The following is a 24,995-nucleotide window of genomic DNA, read 5'->3' as shown; positions in this document are numbered from 1 at the left end:
TGTCCCAACCAAACCAAAAAACTGAAAAACACATTAAAATTGTGAGAATTAATTTATCTCCACTAGAACATTGTAATCTCTTTCCTTTTGTACTCCTTAGTATTCTTCTATTTAAAAGACTTAGAGTGATAAAAAAAAAAAAACATACATTCACTATTGCTAAGTATATTTCTCTCTGAAATAATAGAATATAAGACATTTGAAAACAAAACCATATTTTCACTCCAAAAGAAATTCACACATAGGACCAGTTTAGACATTTGGAATTTAAAAAATGTGTTAATAAAATATATATTAAAAGATTTGAATTAGTTTTATCAAAAAAGATACTGTTTCTCAGATGATGAAAATAACTGGCAAGTTTTGTGGCCACTCTTTTGTGAATGCATATTCAAGTATTCAACTTCGATAATTTTAACATTTCCATTCAGAGATGATGAGAAAGTTGTCAATGATATTGTCATATATAAAAATCTAAACAAATGCCTATAATTTATACAATCACTTTAAACAATTAAGTAAGATCCATATAATATCTTTAATAACTATTGAATTTGATGTTAATTTGCAAATAATTGCTGAATTAATTACACTTCCTTTGCACATTTTCAACCAAGAAAAAATATAATAAAATTAAGACTTTGCACCATTTCAAATGTCTCTTACATTAAAATTCAGATTTGTCTAAATTATATGAAAAACATTAACGTAGCTAAACAAATAATCTTGAAATACAACATCACCTTTTTATTAAATATGTATAAAGGGCAAGTTTATTTCAAAAGAAACAAAACCCTAACAATATTTAACACTGGTTTTTAATTTGGTTGAGATTTGCTTATACAATGTATTAATGTAGAACCATCATAATTGTGCTACTTCAAATATGTACTTATGTATCAATATAATTGGAAAGCGAATATCAATATAATATTATAATATCAATATAATTTATCAATATAATTGGAAAGCATATATCAATATATTATAATACCAATATAATTTTAAAGCTTAAATATTTTCAACACATTTATGACTTTATTTACACAGAAGCATATAAACATAGAGTACAAATTTCTAGTTTTTTTGTATCTCCTCCTCTTATTCCTTCCCCAACTTCTACTTTTTTCATATCGACACATGGATAGGCACAAAACATTTTTATTTTCTCCTAGAAATTATACATTTATAAGCAAGAAAATTAAAGACAGGAGAGTAATTTGCTCCACACCAAAACCAAATCACATAAATGTCTACCTTTGTTTAAATATCCATGTTAAAAAATGAGATGGAGTACTTTGTACTGACTTATTACATATTTTGGCAGGCAAATACATTTATAGCTTCACCTGCTTTCTCTCCAACTCTTTTACTATATCCTAAGAAACATAAATTTTTACTCTCAGTAGGCAATTGCACAAAGTTAAAGGAACTCTTTTGTTCTTCTGTTTGTATCTACCTGAAATGTAGGTGGGTTAGGGAATATCAATTTATTTGAAAGAAAGCATTTTTTTGCATAAAATCTAGCATCATTTTTTCAATATTCCTGTTAGCCATGACAAAAAGAAAAAAAGTAATAGCACTTTCAGGGACTATTCAACCTCCAAAATTAATAACATTTCAGGGAATGTTATCAGTATAACATTTTTCTTTTGGAGTATGAGAGTCATAAGTTGTTACTAGTGTACTAAAAGTAATTACTTGTAGCTCAGATGTTAAAACTAGCAGAGAAAGGATGAAGGCTGGACTTGGGTCTTAGAATTTTAGCCCAGTGCTTTGACCACAGGCCACAAAGACCACATCACACAGTGGCCCCCCAGCTTTGCCAAAATACTCAGTGAAAAGTAGCATAAACATGTAAAGCATATTATCATTGCTATGAGTCAATATGTAACTTATTCAAAATGATAAATATATATATTAAAATAAGAAACTCTACTAACTACAAATATATTACAAACAGCTATCTCACAAATAAAGAAATTTTCACCTGGTATACAGTTGAGATGAAGGGACATTGGCAAGATTTTGTTTATGGGTTTAGGTTTTATTTGTAAATTATTGATTTAATTATGAACATTAATCTACTTTTACCATTGGAAAACAAACTTACAGGGAAAAAAAACCCAACATTTCTTATTAAACTCCATAAAAGTAAATCATTTAATACGATGAGCTATTATATTTATTTAAAGGGCAATCTCTACCTCCAAACCTTGGTTATATTTGCAAATGTTCTGATCCTCTGTTGACAAGAAACAGAATTAAAGAATGAATAGGATGGAAAATGAAAACAATGCCAAGCAGAAGTCCATCTAAAAGGCTATGAGGAGGGCGGCTGAGTCACATGTAAGAAAAGCACAGTAAACATGGTAAGGTTTTAATATGATAAAATCGAATAAGAAAGAAAAAATTTTCTCAGGTTTATGCTAGAATCATTTATAACTTTTATAACTCCTCTACTATAAGCAAATGATCTTGTAAAAATATATCAGCAAGAGGGATAAAAAGGTGATGTAAACTACGTTAGTGAAAGTTTGAGAGCAAAACTTCATTGTTTCCAGAACAGCTTTGGAAGAGCTTAGTTAACTCAGAAACCTCTATTTCATGATCTTTTGTTAAAAAAAAAAAAAAAAAAATAGACTTTCTAATATCCTCCTCACTTCCAGTACATTATATGTAACAAAAATTTTCACTGAATATAAATACTAGGTTAGGGTTCCTGAATGCTCTACAGATCCCCTGCAATGGAATCTACAGAAAGGGAGGAGGACATTCCTGTAGAAAAAAAATGTAGATTGATGGGCTGTATCCAAATCTAATGAATCAAAAAAATGGGGGCAGGGACCACTGGACAATGTACTTAAATGAACCCCCCAGATGATTTGGAAGGAAAACAAATCTTAAAAATCACCTTCCTGGAGTCAAAACTTCCATGTCTGTTCAAATTTGGACTCTCATAAACATAATGATCGTTATTCTGGAGGTGAGAGTTACACATTTAAGAAATTAATAAGTCTGTGAATGGATGAATGAGTGAGTGAGTGAGTGAATGAACAGAACAATTAAGAGCTGTCAGAAAACTACAACTTATTTGGGTCTCAATGGGAAAAACATTCCCACTCTTCACCCTCTTCTCAAACCCCAAAGAGGTCATGGTTATTAGAAAACATAAGATGCAGTATTACCAGTATTATATGTTAGTATGAACTAGTGCAATTTACTGAGCAGGTGCATTATACTTGCTGAATGAATGTGTTTGAATGGATTTTCTCAAATGTCATCATTGGATTATGGCAACGCAAGCACAGGGCCATGTTCAGCTCCTCAAAGGCCACACTTCAAGCTGCACTCACTTGGCATTTGTGCAGGCAGAGATGGCACCAAAAACAGCTGAAGTTAGGATTCAGAAACATAAGTGAAAACTCTGTAGTGAGGAACATTTCACAGGACTGTTACTGTAAAACACAGGCTTACCAGGATAAAACACTATTTAGCATGTGAAAGATATTTTCATACATCTTCATAAAGTCCTATTTTTTTCAACTATGCAGATTGATTTAGTGAAAAGTAAAAAAAAATACATGTGTAGATTTTCAATAATCTGGTTAACTGTGGTCATCAACAGTCACAATAATTACTGGAATTTTTTAGAATATCATATATTTCAAGATGAGACCTAGTCAGATTGAGGGAATTGGGAAGTTATTTTATCAGTATCTGAGATTTAGAGCACTAACTTCAGGTTCTTAAAAATTTGTTATATCTTAAAACAACAAATGTTGGGGTATGTTATTCTCCACTATGTACTAATTCTATATTAAATCATTTTTGTATTCTATTGAATAACTTTACATATAGTATTTTAAGCAATCTTATGGACAATATTGAAGCATACACAGATTTAATTTTTCAAAATCTTCAGACTTTTGTCAAGAATTTTTAATCCTCATTGTAAAGTGACAACTTTTTTGTCATCCTGAGAGTTCTATTCATCAATACTCAAAAGAAAAAAAAAATTGACAAAAGAGCATTTGTATGGTACTCTGTATTTCAGAGTGTTCTATATACCTTAAATTATAGACAGACACATAGATAGATACGTAGATAGATAGATAGATAGATAGATAGATAGATACATACATACATACATACATAGATAGATACATACATACATACAAACATACATACATACATACATACATAGATAATTTTTCAGAAAACATTTAGGGTCCCCTTCCTTTTTGTATTTTGACATCATTGAGAAAAAGCATTCATTTTTCACTAGGTGAAACGTGTGTTCTTAATTTGCAAGGATGGGGAGCTTTTTGTTTTAAGGGGTCTTTGATTTAAAAAAACAACAGTGAATATTCTTTTTCTAGAAGGTTGATCAGGATGTAAAACAATTTGCCAAAAGAATGCCTTAAGGTAATGAGTCCCTCTAACAAATTTAGTTTTTATTTTACAAAATTTGGCATGATATTGAGGTTACAGAAATTCAATGACGACATTCAGCAAAATAATCAGTATAATTATAAACTGTTCATGATTACTCATTTTAAAACAAGTGATATCTGTTTGTAATAACTTTATTTGGGTTGGCAATATAATTTTAGTTTTATATAATTATGAGCTAAGGATGGAAAGCATAAAGCATGACCAATGTTTTTATTTTTAAGCATCTCTGGAATGTGACTTTTAGATATATGCCTCAGCACCAATTATAAGAAAGCCTAAAAATTTTTACAAGTAAAATTTCATACTAAAATCTGTAGAAAGCTAGTTATATCTGTCAAATATAATTCTGAGGATTTAAAAAATGAATAAAAATCAGAATAAATCACATGGAAAAAATCAAACACATAATAGCTATTTGAGTTTCAACTAGAATAAGATGATAAATTCATGCAATGTAATAAAAATGGGCTCATATTTACAAACTGAAAAATCTTTTAAACTAATGAAGCCCCTCAAAATTTTCTTTAAGAAGAATGGAATAAATATAATTTTTATAAATTACTTTTTTTTTTCTATCATGACACCTTTTCACCATATTTTCAAAAAAACTGATTTCAATACATCTTTTTTAAACAATTGGTACCAGGCATTGAACCCAGAGGCACTTAACCACTGAGCCACATCCCTAGCCCTTTCTATTTTTTTTATGTTTTGAGATAAGGTCTCACTAAGTTGCTTAGGGTCTTTCTAAGTTGCTGAGGATGTCTTTGAACTTGTGATTGTCCTACCTCAGCCTCCTGAATCACTGGAATTATGGGCATGCACCACCATGCCTGTCTAGATTTTAATAATTTTTAAGAAAAATTCTTAGTAAAATATTTTACTCATTGTGGCCATTAATTGCCAACATAAATATTTAAGAATGTTTTGCATTTGTGGTTGAGAACTACATAGTTTGAGGTTACATGTCAGATATATTCAATGTCTCATAATTACAGAATCAATTTCCAAGGTGTTTAAAACTGTTGTGTATTAAAATTCTACAAGTTTGGCTATTTTATTACCTGATAGGTAGCATTAATATTATATTAACCTACTTTTGTACTATGCATTTATAGACAGTATTTAAAACAATCTTACAGAGAACACTTATTCTATTTTAAAACTTATAGATGCCATATATAATATTTTCATATACCTAAAACAGTTAAAAAAGAAATCCACATATATACAATTAAACAACTAAGTAATTAACTATTAATCAATAATATATTAATAATGCTAGATATTTTCATGGCTGAAACAAGAATCACCAGTTTTACTAATATCTACTAGTACAAGTAAAAAATGTTTCCCTTTATATCAAACTATTTTATTGAGGAATAATCATTGTTTATATTAATATTAGGTAATAATTATACCTTTGACTTATGCATTACCTCATAAGGTTTACAGAGTGCTTCCCATGCATGATAAATAAAATTTTAGCCAGTTATATCCTGATATACATAACAAGTTAAACCCTTAAAAACACATAAGTTTTAGCATACTCATTCTACAACATATCATAGATTCAAAAAGATATTTGAAATACCAAATGTCTCTCTTGCATCTTACAATAGTCCTATGTCCTAAAATTTGATATCACCTAAATTTTCAAGAACTTAACATTTGTATTTTGCATGTTACTCTACAAACAGTTTCAAAACTAAGAAAATGTACATGGTACTATTTGTAGAATAGTCCAGTGGACTTAGACAATTCCATGTTATCACAGGGAAACTTTATAACTTAGAAACCAACATTATTCTTCCACCACTAACCTCTGCTGAGATGTGTGGGATTACAAAGAGAAAGTCCAAACTTAAATATTAAACTTGCTCAGTACACAGACTAAAATGTCTAAATGAAAAAAAAAAAAGAATTAACAAAGGACAATTATGAATTGCTTATCATTACATATTCTCCAAAACCCAATCCTCTAGTTGGAAAACAAGAAATGTCATAACAGAGCAGCTGAGATGTAGGGGATACCAGCACTGAGAAGAAACCTGTGTCTCATTCAAGAATCCCTTGTTCTCATCCCCCCTCACTGTTACTGACCAAAACAGAGGACCTGTCACAAAAGAGCCCATATCTCTGTGAACAAACCTACAAGAGCAATGACAACACGACACCCAATAATCTTATTCCTACTTGTCCTTCAGGACTAACCAGGGGCATCAGCATGTCTAAGACACATTCTCTGATCACTGTCCCTCACTTCTGGATTAAATATCACCTTTATATGCAAGTGGGTGCTTAGCCTAATTATTGCAGGTAGAAAACACCACTAGAGTGATGTATTTACATTTTTATTTTGAGTGCTTTGAGTGCAAAGTTCCTGCAAACAGACAATTATTGTTTTATTTTTATATCCCCGGGACCAAGCCCAGCCTAGCACATAAGTGCTCAGTAAATGTTTATTGAATGTTGAATGGAAGTTGAATGCAGATACTGTGACTACATCTGGCACATCTACCACACTAATGATTTATAGGTGAGGAGAAAGACTTAATTGCTTTAAAAATGCAAAAGAAAAAGAAAGATTATTAATTGCATGTAGTAAAAATGCCACTATACAGTCTCCCTAATGGTGGAACTAATGCAGTTATTATACCAGGAACCATTTTGAACCTGCCATTATTGACTATGTAACACCTCTGAAGTCTAAATATGGAGACATGCATCATTTATTAAAATGAAACTACTTTACTACCATTGACACTTTAAATTAAGAAATGTGATTTAGAAAAAACTATCTTTAGAACATTTCTTTTTCCCCCTGGGACTCCATATTTTATATGTAAAACTTATGTGAAGCTTTCAAAGTATTACCTTATTTTTCTCTTTCCAGTTAAATATAGTAGTATCTTGTCACAAAAAATTCAGAAATTGTTTTAAATATTTATATGGACAAACTGATATCACTGAATTAAAAACACATTGTGTTACAGATGGCTAACTCTCTAAAATAAAATTTCATTTTCTTCTTTTGAAAAAATGATTTTCTAAAGTGAGGCTCAATTTAAAAACTACCTATATGTTGGGGAGTTGGGGGTGTATTTCAGTGGTACAGCATTTGCCTAGCATGCACAAGGCCCTGGGTTCAATCCCTTGTGCCACAATAAATGAATAAATAAGAGAAATTTATACAGGAGCAAAACATACATATGCTTCACTAAGACATATAAAAAGATATTCTATATATACAAGATTAATAGTTTTCATGAAAGTAATGACCCTGAAGAGACTTTAAAAACTCTGCAAATGTTCCTGTCATTTATGGAACACATAAAACACTAATTTACTAACTGCCTGTTTCAACTTTATTCTATTTTTTTCTAAAGCATCCTTAAAATAACAGAGGGACATTTTGAGATGAGGACTAAAATGTGTACTTTGGATATATATTAAGGATAATAGGTGTGATCAAGGGAATTATAATCAGAGAATAAAGCAGACAGACTTGAATTTTTATCACAGTTGCACACACAATAAAGCTTGATTAAGTATCAGAAGGCAAAGTGCTGCATATACAAAGCACAAAATACAGTCTAATAAATATTTCACATGCTTAGCTGATTTCAATTTGGTTCTTACATTTAACTTCATGAAAGTCTAATCTAATGAATATGTTTAAATGTTCTCTTTTTCCTATGACAAATTATTCAAAACTTTGTTAAAAACCTCTTAACCACTGCATACTTTACAATACAAGAGGAAAAAAAAGAAAGAGATAAATTATTAATTTTTAAAGTTACCCAGCAACTCCATTGCATCATCTTCCTTGTCAATGACTTCTTCTGTTACAGATGGGGTAGGGCTGTGGATGGACTCAAAGGAATCCTGAGAAAGCATGGCTTCCAGAAGTTTCTTATGCTGCTGTTGCTGCTGTTTTAATCCTTTAGTCTTGGGCTCCATCTTCAAGCTGAAGAAATATTTACCATTTATTAGTTGAGGTGAGTAAAGAGAATTTACAAGTTTTTTCATTCATGTAGTAGTCTGTTATGCAAATTGATGGAGAGATCAACTAATATTTTCCCCAAGGATAACAGAGTCATAGAATCTCTCTGAGACAACCTGTGGTAATTCACTAACAAATTCCCAAGTGAGTGTGGGAAACCTGAAAACTCCAACACTCACTTAAAAGAGGTGGCCCTATGTTCTGCACCTACCAACTGTTGTCATGTGAGAATTAATCAATTTTCTGATATTTTTAAAGAAATAGAAAGTCCAGGTAATTATTTGCTGGTTTATAAAACACATGATTGTCAAGCAAAATATAAACCATTGGATAAGTATTTTAACCTGCTACACTAAGATTCAAAAATTAAAAATAACTGCTTTAATTTATTTTGAGTGTGTGTATACAGTTGTCCCAGCACCATTTATTTGAAAACACTACCCTCTCCTCCAATCATCTTGCAATAATTAGAGTGCTTTCAAGTCCACCTCTTTGCATAATTTCCTAGTTGACTGTTCTTTCTATTAATATATACAGGTGTGTCCTCAAAGTCAGGAGACTGCTGTGTAAGTATCAACATTTACCACTTTGAGTGAAGTGTGGACACCTTACTTCTGCTTCAATTCCTTTACCTTTCTTACTTTTAAATACTATTATTTTGAGTGTCCCATAGCATTGTAATTTTTGTTTCAAAAACTACTATATAAAATCCCTTGTATATACTCATATTTCTCCTATTTATTCTTCCTTCCCGATGTTACAAGATTCTCTTGTTCATCATTTCCTGTTTGAAAAACTTCCTTCCTTCCCTCATGTCCTGAGCTTTCTTTCTCCACCACCCACTTCCACCTTGATGTTCTACTTTACCTAGGGCCAAGAACTTTGGAGTCAGCTAACAATGGACTGAACCTCTGAAACCATGAGACACAATAGGTTTTTCCTCCTCTATGTTGTTCTTGTCATGTCTTTTGGTCATAGTGATGCAAAATCTCTTTAACATTTGTTGTACTTGGAATCAATCTCAGGACCTCATGAATGCTATGTAAGTGCACTACCAATGAGTTGTAACTCTGATTTCTTAACTAAAGTAGACACCACTTTAACCAATCAATCAAACTGAGTGTCACCAATTATGGAGCAAGGTGACATTATATACCTCCTGATATGATACCATGAGGAAATACATAATAACACTATAGAATTTATTCCAAAAATGTTTAATCAAGAAATAATTTGAGAAATACAGATATGGGAATATTTTTCAAAATAACTAACATGTAGGTAGTCTTCAAAATCTCAATGTCACGAAGGAAAACAATGCCAGAAGACTGTTCTAGATTTCAGAAGACTAAAGAGACCTGACAATTAAATTCTACACACAATGTTTATTGGACACTAGCTAAAAAGTAATAAATAAATATACAAACAAAAGCTCATAAAAGATCTTATTGGGAAAATTTGAAAATGATATAAAATTATTATTAATACAAAAAACTTTATGGCATCATTGTTAAATGTTTTGATATAATCATTATATTATAGCTATACAAGAATATATCCTCATTCTTAGGAAATGCATTCCAAAGACTTAGGGAATTGATAAGTGATAATATCTACAACTTGTTTTTAAATGGCTCAGCAATCAAAGATTGCAAAATGCTAATGAATATGAGTGGAATGTATGTGAATATTAATAATGACTACTCTTAAATTTTCTATGGTTAGAAATTTTTCAATGTAAAAAATTGAGGAGAAAAACATATGAAAGCACACACATGAATATTTGTTTCATATCTGTCTTCTATTCCAATTAGGTTCCCCAACAAATAAAGGATTATTGCTGAGATATAAAAATGTACCCCTTTTAAAATAATTTTTAAAATATCTTAATTACTACCCATGTAACTTTAAATAATTTAAAAAAATTAGTTTTACTCAATAGTAGTATGGTTAAAACATAATTGTACATTTGTCAATTGATGGAAGAAGTTTCTTTAGTCCCAATTTATTGTCATGGCATTGGTATCTGCATCATTTCTGTATGTCTTTTAACTGAGAAGTAATGTAATGATTTGAAAGTGTACAATGACCAGTTTTATTCACTGAGAAGTAATACAAAAAAATCACACAATTTTAGTTTTGATTTCACAGTTAATAGATCTAACATGCAAATTGTAATTTACATCTGAAATTATTTTAAGTCAAATTATTTTAAAATAACAGTATTCGTGGGTTACTGTGGCCCCATTAGCTTTGGATTAGGACAATGGATATACATATTATTTTGAACCAAATCTATTTTCAACATGAATAACATTGGGCAAGTTATTTACCCTTTCTTTTCTTTATCTGTAATGTAGATTATATTATTGCCTATTATATAGACAATTTGACAATTTAAAAGGGCTAATATTTGTAGCACTATGGAAAGTAGCCAGATTAATGTACCTGCTGAATAGAGCAACTGAAGTTCTCATTTATGATTTTGCATTTTATACTGTAAATTTAAATGACAACAAAATATTTTATTGAATAATATCATATGCTTAACAAAATTACTTTGTTTTTATACAAAAACACAATTATAGTTCTATAGATATTTTCCCCTTTAGGAATAAATAATAATTCTCCAAGTATTACTGTTTGAAGCAGATGTTTTATGAAGATTCTGACAAGTTTATTTATTATTATCTACCTAAATTATATACAATAACTAGAAATTACATGTTTCATGCAAAATTAAGATATATAATATCTTAAAGATGTTATTTGATATAAATAAACATAAAACCAATGTTTATTTTCATTCCCATAAAATAACATTGTATTGTAAACTCATATATGATCAAAACATGCCTAGTTACAAATAAATTTATCTTCCTGAATGCAATCTTAGATTTCTACTCCAGGTCCATAACTGTTTTTCTAGATTCCTTGGGGCTTGATGTGCTCTTCTGCATAAACTGTATATTATGTAACACCTCCAAGGAGGGTCTGAGGCTTGATTTTGCTATCAATTACAGCAGTTTTCTATGTCGTTATATTATCAGCATCACCACTGAGTAGGTTAAATAAAGAATCTACAGTATTCAGATCTGGTTTTGCTGTCATGAGTTACAAAAACCATTTCAGTTTTCTGAGCAGCTTGAATTTCATAATTACAGATAAGGACTGTGAGGAACACATCCGAACACAAAATTGATAGGTTCCCAAATGCTCCTGTTAGGTGGGGGCTGAGCCTTGATGAGCCTTGATGAGCCTTGATGCTGGAATTTCAGAAGGCAGAAGTTAAGTCATTGGAATGACAATGGGAGACATTAAAAGCCTTCTGGTTGACATTGATAAAGGTGGTTTCAACAGGTGGTGGAAATAAAATTCTACTGGGAAAAGATTCCAAGTGGAGGGGGACAGTGAACACAAACTAATGGCAGTGAGGAGTCTGGCTGTAAGAACAATGAAAAACAGAGCATTGACAGCTGGGGCCAGGGAGGAGGCTTCCTTTTGTAGAGAGGCATCCCTTCAGAGTTTTATGCTGATGAGAATGATCTAGCAGAGAGAATAGAGGCTGACACAGGGAATAAGCAGCTTGCACAGTGGCTGAGACTGAGCATCTAGAACCAAGTGAGGGGCTTGCTTTGGGTGGGAGTGTGGGCTGCACCCACTTGGGCACAGGTGAGCCAAGCCCACCAGTGGTGCTGGGAGGGTGTTTGTGGAGGAAGTGTCTCTGAACCTATTTCCTCCATGAAACAGGAAGCAGCAGCATCAGTAGAGAAGAAGATGAGGAGAAGAGTTGGGGATTTGAGGAGAGAAATGAAGACGTGAAATCATTCCTGAGGAAAGTGGATATGTGGATTGTTCAGCCACTGGCAGCAACTTCACCAGGCAGCTCCAGCGTCCACCTGCACTTGGGAGGTCATGAGTTCAGTGACGCCAGCCAGTGGAGCCACAGGTTCTCCAGCCTTTGCTAGTTTCACCACAGAATGAAGAATTGGATTGTTAAAAGGAAACTAAGACAAAGGAAAAGAGGGATGAGCGAGTTGAAGGTATCTTCAAGAGACTGACTACAATAGTGGGCCATGGACAAAAGCTGAATAAAGAGAAAAACAAGGAACAATGTGGTGGGTCAGGAGCAATGGAAATTTAACACAATCAAAAATTATCAGGATTGAAACTTGGCACACCCAAAAATTGGGTGACAGAAGGAATGACCAAGGACAAAGGCCGACAGAGGGTGAGATACCTAAAATTGACATTAGCAATGGAAGATAATGATAATGAGAGGGTCCAGGATATGATAGAGGGAATGAGTGGGTCAGACAAGGTGGAATTCAAAACCAATAATGAAGAGCAGGTGAAGGAAAGGAGGGGTCAGATTTGGGGAAGAATCACTGATGTTTATATTGATTTCACCAGGAAGGTAAGGATTTAGGGAAAGTGCCTAAGTGGGAAAGGGGAATGACCAGGGGATGGTCAAGCATGGGTTCAAGAATATGTGGATGATGATCAGGCTGAAAACATGGGATTCTGGAAGCCACGATTCTAGGGAGAATTTTTTTTTTGGGGGGGAGGTGCAGCAGGTAAAGTGATAGAGCAAAATCTGTAAGCAGCAGAAAAGCAAAGACTGATCCTGCCTCTTCTCCGGCCCCACAGGCTGAGGATCAAAGAAGCAAAAATAGCATCATTATGAGAAAATAGCCTCAAAATAAAAACCTTCTTCTCAGCAAAAGAAACAGTCAACGAGGTGAAGAGAGATTCTACATTTTTGGAGCAAATTTTTGCCACATGCAAGTCTGATAGAGCACTAATCTCCAGGATTAAAACTCAAAAAAGCAAACAACCTAATCAATAAATGGGCTAAAGAGCTGAACAGGCACTTCTCAGAAGATGATGCATAATCGATCAATAAATATATAAAAAAGTTCAACATCTCTAGCAACTAGAGAAATGCAAATCAAAACTACTCTAAGATTCCATCCTGCGCCAGTCAGAATGGCAGTTATCAAGAATACAAACAACAGTGTTGGTGAGGATGTGGAGGAAAAGACACACTCATACATTGCCGGTGGGACTGCACATTGGTGCAACCAAACTGGAAAGCAGTTTGGAGATTCCTTAGAAAACTTGGAATGGAACCACCATTTCACCCAGGTATCCCACTCCTTGGTTTATACCCAAAGGACTTACAAACACCATACTATGGTAACGTGGCCACATTAATGTTTACAGCAGCTAAATTCACAGTAGCTGAAGTATGGAACTAACCTAGATGCCCTTCAATAGATGAATGGATAAAGAAACTTTGGTATATATAATGGAATATTACTCAGCATTAAAAAATAAAATTATGGCATTTGCAGGTAAATGGATGGAGCTGGAGAATATCATGGTAAGCAAAGTAAGCCAATCCCAAAAAACCAAAGGCTGAATGTTCTCTCTGATAAGTGAATGCTGATGCATAATGGGGGGAGAGCATGGGAAAAATGGAGAAACTTTGGGCAAAGGGGAAGGCGGGTTAGGGTGGGGGTATGGGGGAAGGAAAGATGGTGGAATGAGATGGACATCACGACCCTAAGTGCATGTATGACTGAATATAAGGTGCAATGCTATATTGTGTACAATCAGAGAAATGAAAAGTTGTGATGCAATTATATACAATGAATCAAAATGTGTTCTGCTATCATATATACCTAATTAAGATTTAATTAAGTAATTAATAATTAGAGAGAAAATGAACACAATGTTTTGGGCAGCCAGAATGCAGAGAGCAGTGTTGAGTGAAATAAAAGGAAGAGAGGACTGGGATCTTTCTAAGAGCATCTAAGCGTTCTCCGAGCCTTCATCTGGCCCTCCCTTTTCCAGGTCTCAATCCTGGAACTCTTGTGCAGAGAGAGGCTGTAAATTATTTAAGGGCACAGAATTTGGAGCAAGAGATTCTGGTAACCAACCTTGGAACAGAGAAACAAACACTCTGGGACTTGGTTTCCTCATTGCTGCAATAGGGATAATAATAATGCTTTCATAAAGATAAAACGAATCTTAGATTTCATCTCATTCCAGTCAGAATGGCAGCTATTATGAAGACAAACAACAATAAGTGTTGGTGAGGATGAGGGAAAAATGATACACTCATACACTGCTGGTGGGACTGCAAACTGGTGCAGCCAATACGGAAAGTAGTATGGAGATTTCTTGGAAAATTGGGAATGGAACCACAATTTGACCCAGCTATCCCTCTCCTCAGTCTATTCCCAAAGGACTTAAAAACAGCATACTAAAGTTAGCCAATCCCAAGAAACCAAATGTTGAATGTTTTCTCTGATATAAGTAGGCTAATCATAGTGGGATAGGGAGAGGAAGCATGGGAGGAATAGACGAATTCTAGATAGGGCAGAGGGGTGGGAGGGGAAGGGAGGCAGTAGGAGGTTAGAAACAATGATGGAATGTGATGGATGTTATTATGCAAAGTACATGTATGAAGACACCAATTGCTGTGAATACGCTTTGTATACAATCAGAGAAATGAAAACTGTGCTCTATATGTGTAATAAGAATTGTAATGCATTCCGCTGTCTTATATAAATTAAAAATTAATTATAAAAAAAGATAAAGTGAATCAAAATAGAACACACAGAGCAGTCTCTAAGTGGTAATTTAATAGATCATGTGTTCAAAGAATACCAGGTGGCATCCTGAAGATTTGCATGGCTTCTCTTGGGTCATAATGTCCAACATAACAAGAAAGGGAACATTTTGGGAGACCTTATGAAAAAAAGCAGAAGTCAATATTTCCGTTTGGTGTTATATATTCAAAGAATCATTTTGCTTTGGTTTAGAAGGGTAACTTCTAAACTGGAGGTAAATGGAAACATAAAAGTTTAAATTTAGTGGACAACCTCCCCTACCTCAGCCCCCATGGGCCTATCTGTCCTGATGAAACCCCTCCCAGCCCCCCAACCATCCCACCTCCTGTCCCCAGTCTCCCCCCATATCCCCAACCTTGCTCCACTCTGCTTTACACTCTGTCCCTGAGTACAGATTGGTAAAATTCATTTGATCTGGCCCAGTGTCTCTGTGTGGTAGAAAACTGGATGATGTCTCTCGAGAACTAGATCCTGAGCTTGTAGGGTGCACCTTCATGGCATTTTAGAAAGAATCTATCTCTTTTCTTAACTCCAATTAGAAATTAAGTGGCTCCCTTCATATTAAAGCCCAGGCAGTTGAAGAGATCATAAAGTTTCATGCTTAGCTGTTGTACTTAGGTTTTTATGAAGAAAAGCTTAAAAAAAGCTAAATATTATGTTTTATAATCAATTTAGTGAATGTTCACATATTAAATGCTTATTATGTGCCTAGCAGTGTGGGAGTTGAATTGCAGAAATAAGACTCTTCTTTTTCTTTTCCTTCCTTTCTTTCCCTCTTTCTTTTTCATTTCCTGAATGTTAAAGAAGCAAGTATTTTGAATACAGTATTTTCTTTTCTTTCACATTACTCTTGCCCGGTATCACATTAACCAATTAGATGTGAAGAAAAACACCCAAACCAAGAGCAAGCCTAATGACACTCTAAGTTGACATGTAAAACTATGTATTTATTATGTGTGATGTGATGTTTTGAAGTACACACACACACACACACACACACACACACATTGTGGGAAAGTTAAATCTAGCTAAATGTTTTATCCCACACAAAGCTTACCAGTTTTTCTATATAAAATTACTATGAGGTATCCCATCAAAATCCTGCACTTGGGTTTATTTTCCATTCATCTTTTAGTGACCAGTCATAGAATCCTGGAAGGCATCTCTGTTTACCTTCCTGCAGGGCTAGAGCCACTGTCTTCACTTTCCCATTGGTCATTTTTACTTCTTGGAACTGGGGGCTACAGCATTTCAGCAGCTAGTGGATCAGCATCGTTTTCTTCTCTACCAATCCATTCTCCAATCACTCAGGGCCTCAGAAGAGAAGAATCGAATGCCACTGTTTCCTGAAGAGAAGAAAAGAAGGTGCTGCTTTTGATGGCTTTTTCTTGTTCACGGACAACAGGAAAATAACCCTGTCTAGAGGGCTGGCTGCTCACGCAAGCCAAAATGTTCTTTTCTTTCTTCTGAATTGACATAAAACTTCAGTTCTTCTCATCTCTACTCAACTTCTTGTTCTGTGTGGTTTATGCTGATTCCTGAGGATCACTGTGATACAGGATTTAGTAATAAAATCTTGGATTTGGATTTGGAAGACTACAGACGAGGAGTAGGACTAGCATTCCTGGTGAAAGGAGGAGGGTGCTTTAGGGCCCAGAAATTGAGAGCATGGTATCACTCCTGGGAAATGGTACATAATTTCTCTGGAAGAAATTGGGTTGGGGTCAACAGACAAAGTCAAGAGGCAATAGGGCCAGATGGGCACATCATCTCCAATTGTGGAGCATCCTGGACTTTTAAAGATCCAGTGGAGGCTTGAAGCAGGGCAATGTCAGGGAGAGGTATGTCATACTAATTCAAAAAATGTTAATCTCTTTTCATAGATTTAAAATGAGGTAACTCATTCAATTGAATGACTTGAACATGGTTCAGCTATAAAAATTGTATTGCATGAAGATACTGAATACATGTAATTGCTAGGGATATTTAAGTGAAAAAATGACAAGTTATAAAGAAACACATATACATTGATCTAATTTTTGTTTAGAATTCATATGGATTGACATCCATCATTCATTCATTTTCTAATGTCCATTGATTCTTAGTATGTGCAAAAAACTGCTCTTTACTAGGCAAAACATTGAGTAAAACCAAAGTTGTATAAAGGTTTTATTTGAAGGGAAGAATTGATGGTGATCTTAAACTTTTGATTTGGTATTTCCATGTCTTTTCAACATTTTATGATAAATATAATCTGGTGACTTTGAAAATATTTTGATCTAAGAAACACATGCTTTGTTTAAATTATGTCTACTGATAAGTTTTAGTATTAGAAGAATCTTGAACAATTTTGAAAATTTAGATCTTGTGTTACGAGTCTTTACAATTCACAAATATATAAATCCAATACATGATACAACAAAAAATAATAATATCATATATGTAAAACAATGTATAGATAACATATAATTTCAAAAGCAGCATATAAAGAATGATGTAGATAATATTTGATAAGAATTTCTCAAATATAATTTCAAAAGCAGCATATAAAGAATGATGTAGATAATATTTGATAAGAATTTCTCCAAGTGAGAATAAGTAATAAAAGGTAATTGGATACCTAAATATTGTTTCAGCCTATAAAACATAGTAGATGTACTTTATTAAGAGTGTGTAACTTAACAAGTAATTTTAACTCTCTCTGCACTTATGTTCCCTGAGTTAGAAAAACAAAGAACTCCAATAGATTTCAGCTGTGAAATCATGCAATTAAATTAATGTTTTGAAATAACTGGAAAGTCATATTTATCCGCCAAAATTGAATGTCATTTGAAGTAAAGGAATTAAAATTGAGTATACTGGTAAAAGTTAAGCCTGCATTTGCTTTTCAAAGCAGACAAGGGAAAATACATGTTTCAGAACTTAAAAAAAATGAATGTATTTACAGAGGCAGAATCTAGTTTGGGCAATTTGAAATGTAATTCTCTGTATTTTATTTTATCCAACTATAAAATGTTGGTAATGGGAATTATTAAATCTACTATAGCAAATTAATTCATAAGTAAGGGTGGAATCATAAAATTCTGTGTATATGCTAAATATAATTATTTATGGACATGAACTCTATTCAAACCATTTCTATGCATGTATCTGGAAGAGCAGAATTGCTGCATGGGTTGAGTTGGGTAAGAAGAGATGTTTGGTAATCAGTATGGGCAGAGGATCAGAACAGGAAATTGATGGTGTGGTTTAGCGACCTACAAAGTTTTATTTTATAGGTGATGTATCAAAAAGATGAGATAATGAATTCAATGTTATTCATTTTATTTACATAATGGGGAAGGATTTGGTTTGAAGATTTGTCCTGCTATTGGCTCATAGTAGCCTAAGGACTCGTACAAAGAACATAACAGTCAGAACAACAGAATTAATAAACTTAGGATCCATAAAACAAAGAAAAAAGAAGGAAGAAAGAAAGAGGATTTAAAGTTGGGTATGATCAAAAATTTGTGAACTGCAGAGAATCAGAAATAACTCTGCAGTTGCTTGCTGGGAAATTAAATAAAATTATAGACTCCACTGCTGGTGGAAAGTAGAGTGGAGAGAGAAGGATAAATGGTTTGGTATCCAGGATATTTAACTCCTCTGGCAACAGAAATTTAATGAGAAATAGCTGAAAAGCAAGGCAATAAAAAGTCACAGAATCTTGGAGTGAATTTTTAGCTGGTAGTTAAGTGAGATATGGTGTTTTTAAATAAAAGACTAAATTAATGCCTTTGGCTTTGCAATATCGTGGTTGGTGAAAGCTGTGAAATGGTAAGGAAATTATCATGGGAGGCTTTTTTATTTTTTGTACCAGGGATTGAACCCAGAAGTAATTAACCACTGAACCACATCCCCATCCCCCTTATCTTTTTTTTTCTAACTTTGATACAGAGTCTCACTAAGTTGTTTAGGGCCTTGTAAAGTTGCTCAGGCTGGCCTTGCACTTGTGATCCTCCTGCCTTAGCCTCCCAAAATTCTGGGATTGCAGGTGTGCACCACTGCACCCAGCAAGTGGCTGCATTTTGATTCTGACAATTTTCACCAAAAATATAGGTGCAGAAACAGAACATTCAATATAGAAATATAAAGGAAGAAGGAATTCAGGAGAACCTCTGAAATAGCCTGGCCCACACTTCCCAAAATAAACAAGAGGAAGCATCCCTGCTATAAACAATGGAGCCGAATCTGAAGGTTTCTCCACTCTGCTCTGAAGCATCTGAAGGTAAAATTAAACCATGCCTAGTTCTGCTATGGCCAACATTTTTCAAATAATTCAGAAGGTCTTATGTAAAATAGTGTTCAGAAAGCATTTTAAATGAAGGGACCTGGGCTTTGTCATGCTAGAAACTAACGTCTCTTGAAAGCACAGTTCATCCCAGACCACCCTTGGGAAGGAATAAGGGAGACAAACAGACTGTTGTTCAAGTCATAGCTTTAGGCTGCTCCAGCTAAGTTCCATTAGAGAAGAATTCAGTCTCTTCTCTGAGACAGGTGGCTGTTTGCTCAGGACCATGAGGAATCATAGTTCAATACAAAGTGATTTCTACTAAGAAGTCTTTATTTGGGCATTTCTTTTGGTCTCGTTTTTCCATTCAGCCAGGAAACAAAATATTCTACAGTTCAAAAAGTCAAATAAAGCTAGGAAGAATCGGGTGATGCCTTTTGTGAATGGATGAATTTGTAATGTGGCCTCTTAGGAACCCTGTGGTTATACTTCCTCACAGCGGAGATCTAAAAGGCCCAAATCTCACTTTCCAATTAGTTTCAGAGGTCTGGCAGTATTGTTTTGAGAAACAGAAAATAATGTCTTGTCCATTCCGAAATGAATAGAATAAAAATGAAGCTCACTCATGGTTTAGTGCCCAGGACATTTACAACAACACAATGCATACACAACCTTCAAGGCACCATCTATCAATGACATGGCCATCCAACAGAAGAGCCAAAACAATTGCAGGGAGCTACCTGAGATCTCCTGCCATGATCCCAGTGCTGGGGGACAGCCAGCTCCTTAAATTATCCACCCCCCCCCCCCAAGTAACCTGGAATTTAAATTTCACTTCACTAGGAAACAGGAAATGTTTTTAATTGATTTAAATGAGCATTCCAAGTCCCAAACCAAATGATGTTTGGTAAATTTTTGTAGATAAGGGCAACATTGTCCTGTCTGAGTGTAGGACAAGAATATATACATGAGGAAGAATTGGGAATGGAGGTGATGGGGCAGAAAACTCTTTGGGATTTTAAATGGGAACAAAAGTCTCAAAAAATGATAATGGTGGGCTGGGGATGTGGCTCAAGCAGTAGCGCGCTCGCCTGGCATGCGTGCGGCCCGGGTTCAATCCTCAGCACCACATACAAAGATGCTGTGTCTTCCGAAAAGTAAAAAAATAAATATAAAAAATTCTCTCTCTCTCTCTCTCTCTAAAAAATATGGTAATGGAAGTGAGTCTATGCTTTAGAAAGTCATGGAGAGTGATAGGGTAGGGGGAAGGCAGCAATGGTGAGAAAAAGGAATTAAGATCCATTTGCTCACATCAGAAATCAGCAAAGGTGTGATGTGTTAAGTTTGAACAGCTACTGCTGAGATCAATGAGAAACTGCACAGCTCTGAAGACCAGAACCTGTATACCAGAGTCAGGTATCAAGAATGTTGGACAATCTGAAGGGAAAGCTGGGTCTTGTCTCCAGGCATTCCAATAGAAGTCACAAAGAATCACAAACCAAATACATAGCAGCAGAGGAAAGAAGAAACACCTTATACATACTTGGCTGAGCTAATAATGCACATTTTGTTGATTATTATTCTCTGTAAATCTCTACATATTTAGTGTTTGATTGATGCTTGTGCATGAGGCGTACTCACCTCCTGGTGAGTTCAATATCATTAAATTGACTTTGGGCCCCAGGTAGGAAATTCAGCAGTTAGGTTAAAAAGTGTTCGACATATATTTCATAATTATTGAATGTGTCTTTAAGAATTACCAAATAGTTAATTAACTAATCAGAAATCGCTTATTTCTAACAAGCTGCTAATTTATTCCAATTCTTCTTCCAAGATCAATTTATTTTTCCATTTCTATACTTATTTATTCAATTTATTCAAGTCAGGCTTTCACTGCTTCTCTCTTGAATATTGCCTTTAACTGTACAAAGTTGCCCTGAAGTTGAGCCTATGCCTTATTGCCAGATAAAGAGTCCTGAAATTTTCATCTTATTTCTCCTGCTCAAACACTCTTTTCTGTGTGCACTCCAGTTTTAACAGAATAATACCCAAATTTTTTGGTGTCTAATTTTTAAAATAGGCCAACATATCATGCAAACATACCATGCAATACAGTAAGAGTCTACATTAAAGGAAAATGAAAAGCCAAGGTGCCTTCCACTCTGCTTGTAGCACATGAACTTGCTGGATTCAAATGAACTTTGCTCATTATCACATTCCTGGTGCTCAGTAGCTAATCCTTTCTAGACTTTATATCTCCTTTAGCTTATATCCCACCCTTTGGGTTTGGTTGCAGATTCTGCTTTTTTCAATTTGGCCCTTAATATTCCCTAGTGGAACTCCACAAAGATTAATATGGGACTGTAGGAAAATTTTGTACGAGCCAGCAATGGTGTTCTTCCTTTACAACTTCTACAGTTCCTTCCTTCCTTCTTCTCCCCCTCCTCCTCCTCCTCCTCCTCCTCCTCCTTCAAGTTTTTTAGTTGTAGTAGGACACATTACCTTTATTTTATTTATTTATTTTATGTTGTGCTGAGGATCAAACCCAGGGCCTTAATCATGCTAGGTGAGCGCTCTACCCCTGAGCCACAATCCCAGCCCTCTACAATTTTCTTTTGATATCTTAAACCCAGATGGTTGAAGGAAGCCTCTATTAGGCTTCCTTCTATTTGCAAATTGTGTAGACTTGTCTCGCTCATGTCCTGTGTGGGCGAGAGGGTGGGTACCCCTAGTAGTGATGTGCTGGCTGTGAAATAAGATATGAAACTAATATATCAAGAAATTAAAGAAAAACAGACAAGAATATATTTAAAGTAGGGGCATGGCCAGTTGAGCCTACTAGAGGGGTCTAGCTTCTAACAAAGAAGAAGCCTGTGCCTGCTTTATTTATAGTGGTACAGATCAAAGGGGATCAGTATGTATAAGGTTTCCATGTGGGAGGAGTCTTTTCTTGGTGCTTGCTTCTCAGGGTGGCAGGGATGCCACAATAAACAGGTTATTTGGCCTTTGGCAGGCGACGCCCATCTCCAGGAGGCTCTTTGATCCTAAGGCTGTGAGTTAGGACAGCATGATCCAGGCATTCTTATGGTGGGGGTGGGGGTGGGGGTATTCCACCCAGGAGTTCCTGAAAGAGTGTCCTCTCTGCCTTAATGATTAGAACAAATATATATTTATATATAATTATATATTATATATATGGCCTCCAACAGACTTGGTCAAAGATGATTCTTTATCTAAATACTCTGAGTCTAGGAAATTTAGAATGTTACAATATTTGTGTTATGAGTTGGAATTTTTAAGGGAGTCATTTGACTGATTAGAAACCATTTGGAAATAAATTCAGTACTAACACATAGCTACTGTAAATGAAGTGAAATCCACAATTATAAATATATAATAAAATACATACCTTCATTAATGTGATTAGGCATGTGCTGTTTAACAACTGAGATATGTTCTGAGAAATAGAAGTATATCCCCAAATGGGAAAATATAACGAACTTGGAAGTGTACAGTTCATTTCACTTTCCTTTTGCGTAAAGTATTAGTTGAAAAATACTGGTACCTGAATAGAGCATCAAGTTACATAACTAATTTGGGAGCAAAATCTGCCATTGAGAAACAAAATTATGAGCTTATCTCACATCATTAAAAGCCAAGAGAAAATCACTCCATACAAAGAAAAGCTGACCTATGTTCCCAGCCTGTTAGTATATTATTAATGTCATGATGCCATTGTCCTCTGGAAGATAACATTTGGTTGCTGTTTGCATTGTTATTACTGAGTCTTTATACAGCACATTCATCTTTTAATGGGTTTAAAAGGTCACTTGTGATCTAAGCATTTTGCAAGTTACCCTTCTTTTCTTTTCTTGAACATGGTGATGGTGTTTGTTTGGTTTGTTGTACTCTGAAAGATTCCATGCTCTGAAAGATACTCTGGACACTGAGGATATATCCAGGATACCTGTCTTTAGGGCCTGCCACTGTACCCGTGGGAAACATTTAAGATGCATGTGTCCTCATCTGGTTAGAACAAGGCTCCCATCCTCAGCATTCATCATCAGTCTCTGCAGATTTTTGTCCAAAGCACATAGGTGAAAGAGGTAAATTGTGTCTGCTTCAAACTTCTCTCTCTAGGGAGAGAATAAACTTGTTCTTCTTCAGTATGTAAAATAGATTGTCTCTAAAATTCATACACTGTTTTGCAATTATATTTTAAGGACTTGCACCTAAATGACTTAGATTGTCAATGTGTTCATAGCCACAATTATATTGATCTGTGCCACTCTTTGACATGCTGCCTCAATTTTTTCTGGTCATGCAGTTCAAGGGAGCTAGATTTTGAAAAATTTCATAAATTCTTGCCAAAAGTGATAGGGATCTGATTTCAGTATTGTGGCTTCTCATGGTTATATAGAATTTGAGTTGTCTGTGTACAGGACAAACTGCAAGACAATTTATCTTTTCTTTCTACATTCTTCCAACTCTCCATTTACCACTTCTGGTCAATTTAGAATTCACCTCAGATCCATGCTAAGAATGGGATCAACCCTGAATCCAACACAACTAAACCCATGGCTATCACTTGGATAAATGTCCACCAAAATCCTATGTCTTAAAGAATTGGTTATTAGCCTTTAGTGTTTCAGGGAGATGGTGGACCCTTTAGGAGGTGGGGCCTATTGGAGGGAAGTTAGGTCATTGGAGCAATGCCCTTGGAGGGGATATTGAGATCCCAGACCTTTCTTGTCTCTCTTGGTTCTCTGGCAAACGTGCAGGAGTGCTGCATATTCCCACCATGATGGACTGCCTCACCTCAGGCCCAAAGGCCATGGGGCCATGCAACCATCTGAAACTGTGAACCAAATGAACCTTTCCTTATTAATGAATATTATCTCAGTTCTTTGGTCAAAGCTTTGGAAAGCTGACTAACACCTATTAATGTCAACTGATCCAGTTAATGACCAAGATGATTCCACCTGGCAGTCCCTATATAAGATGGCACTCCTTTGTGTGCAAATCTGTTTGTATGAAAACAGAAGAACTCTAAATGTGTCACCATGACTCTTACCTGGCTATGCCTACTTCCCTCCTAAGAGGCCTCATATTTTAAGGCAGAAAGTCAGCCACAGGGCAGAGATTATTGTCTGGCTTATAGAGCTGAGTACTCCTGTCTGCATCAATAGGGAAACATTTTAACATTCAAGCTCTAGAAAGAGTTTGAAAATCAACTACCATCAAGACCTTTATCCCTGGCTTTCATCACCTTTTTCATTAGCCTGAGCCTGTGCAGTTCCTTTTCCATTTCTATTATTCTCAAACAAGGCCTTGGGTTTCCAAATCTTTGTTCTTTTGAGCCCCTAGCTATTTCTTCCCATTTTATTCCACCGAACTCCACCTCATACTCAATCTGTCCACCCCAGGCTCACAAGTCCTTGCCTGAAGTATGGCCACCTCTTTTTGATGAAGCCAGAGCTGCATCCTGTCTGCATTCCATCACTTCTAAGCAATTCCTTGTTCCTCCTTCTATAGGGGATTGTAGGCCGATTATTAAGTCAGATTCTTGCATATACCCTGTTACTGAGATTTACTTCCCATTTGATCCCCAACTGGGGTA

General features: G+C 34.9%; 1 protein-coding gene across 1 annotated transcript in view; it reads right to left on the bottom strand.

The window, feature by feature from the left end:
* Positions 1-721: 721 nt before the first annotated feature.
* The window catches only part of LOC114080927 (leucine-rich repeats and immunoglobulin-like domains protein 1), a 100,833-nt gene continuing 76,559 nt past the window's right edge, over positions 722-24,995 (bottom strand). Inside the window, 2 exon segments of the mRNA XM_071603824.1 lie at positions 722-8,428; positions 16,279-16,451. Of these exon segments, the coding sequence (XP_071459925.1) occupies positions 16,390-16,451 (62 nt within the window). The 3' untranslated portion in view covers positions 722-8,428; positions 16,279-16,389.

Source organism: Marmota flaviventris, chromosome 17, assembly GCF_047511675.1.
Source record: "Marmota flaviventris isolate mMarFla1 chromosome 17, mMarFla1.hap1, whole genome shotgun sequence".
Classification (NCBI taxonomy): Eukaryota; Metazoa; Chordata; class Mammalia; order Rodentia; family Sciuridae; genus Marmota; species Marmota flaviventris.
The sequence above is the reverse complement of the archived record's forward strand: the minus strand, read 5'-3'. Positions and strand labels throughout refer to the sequence as shown.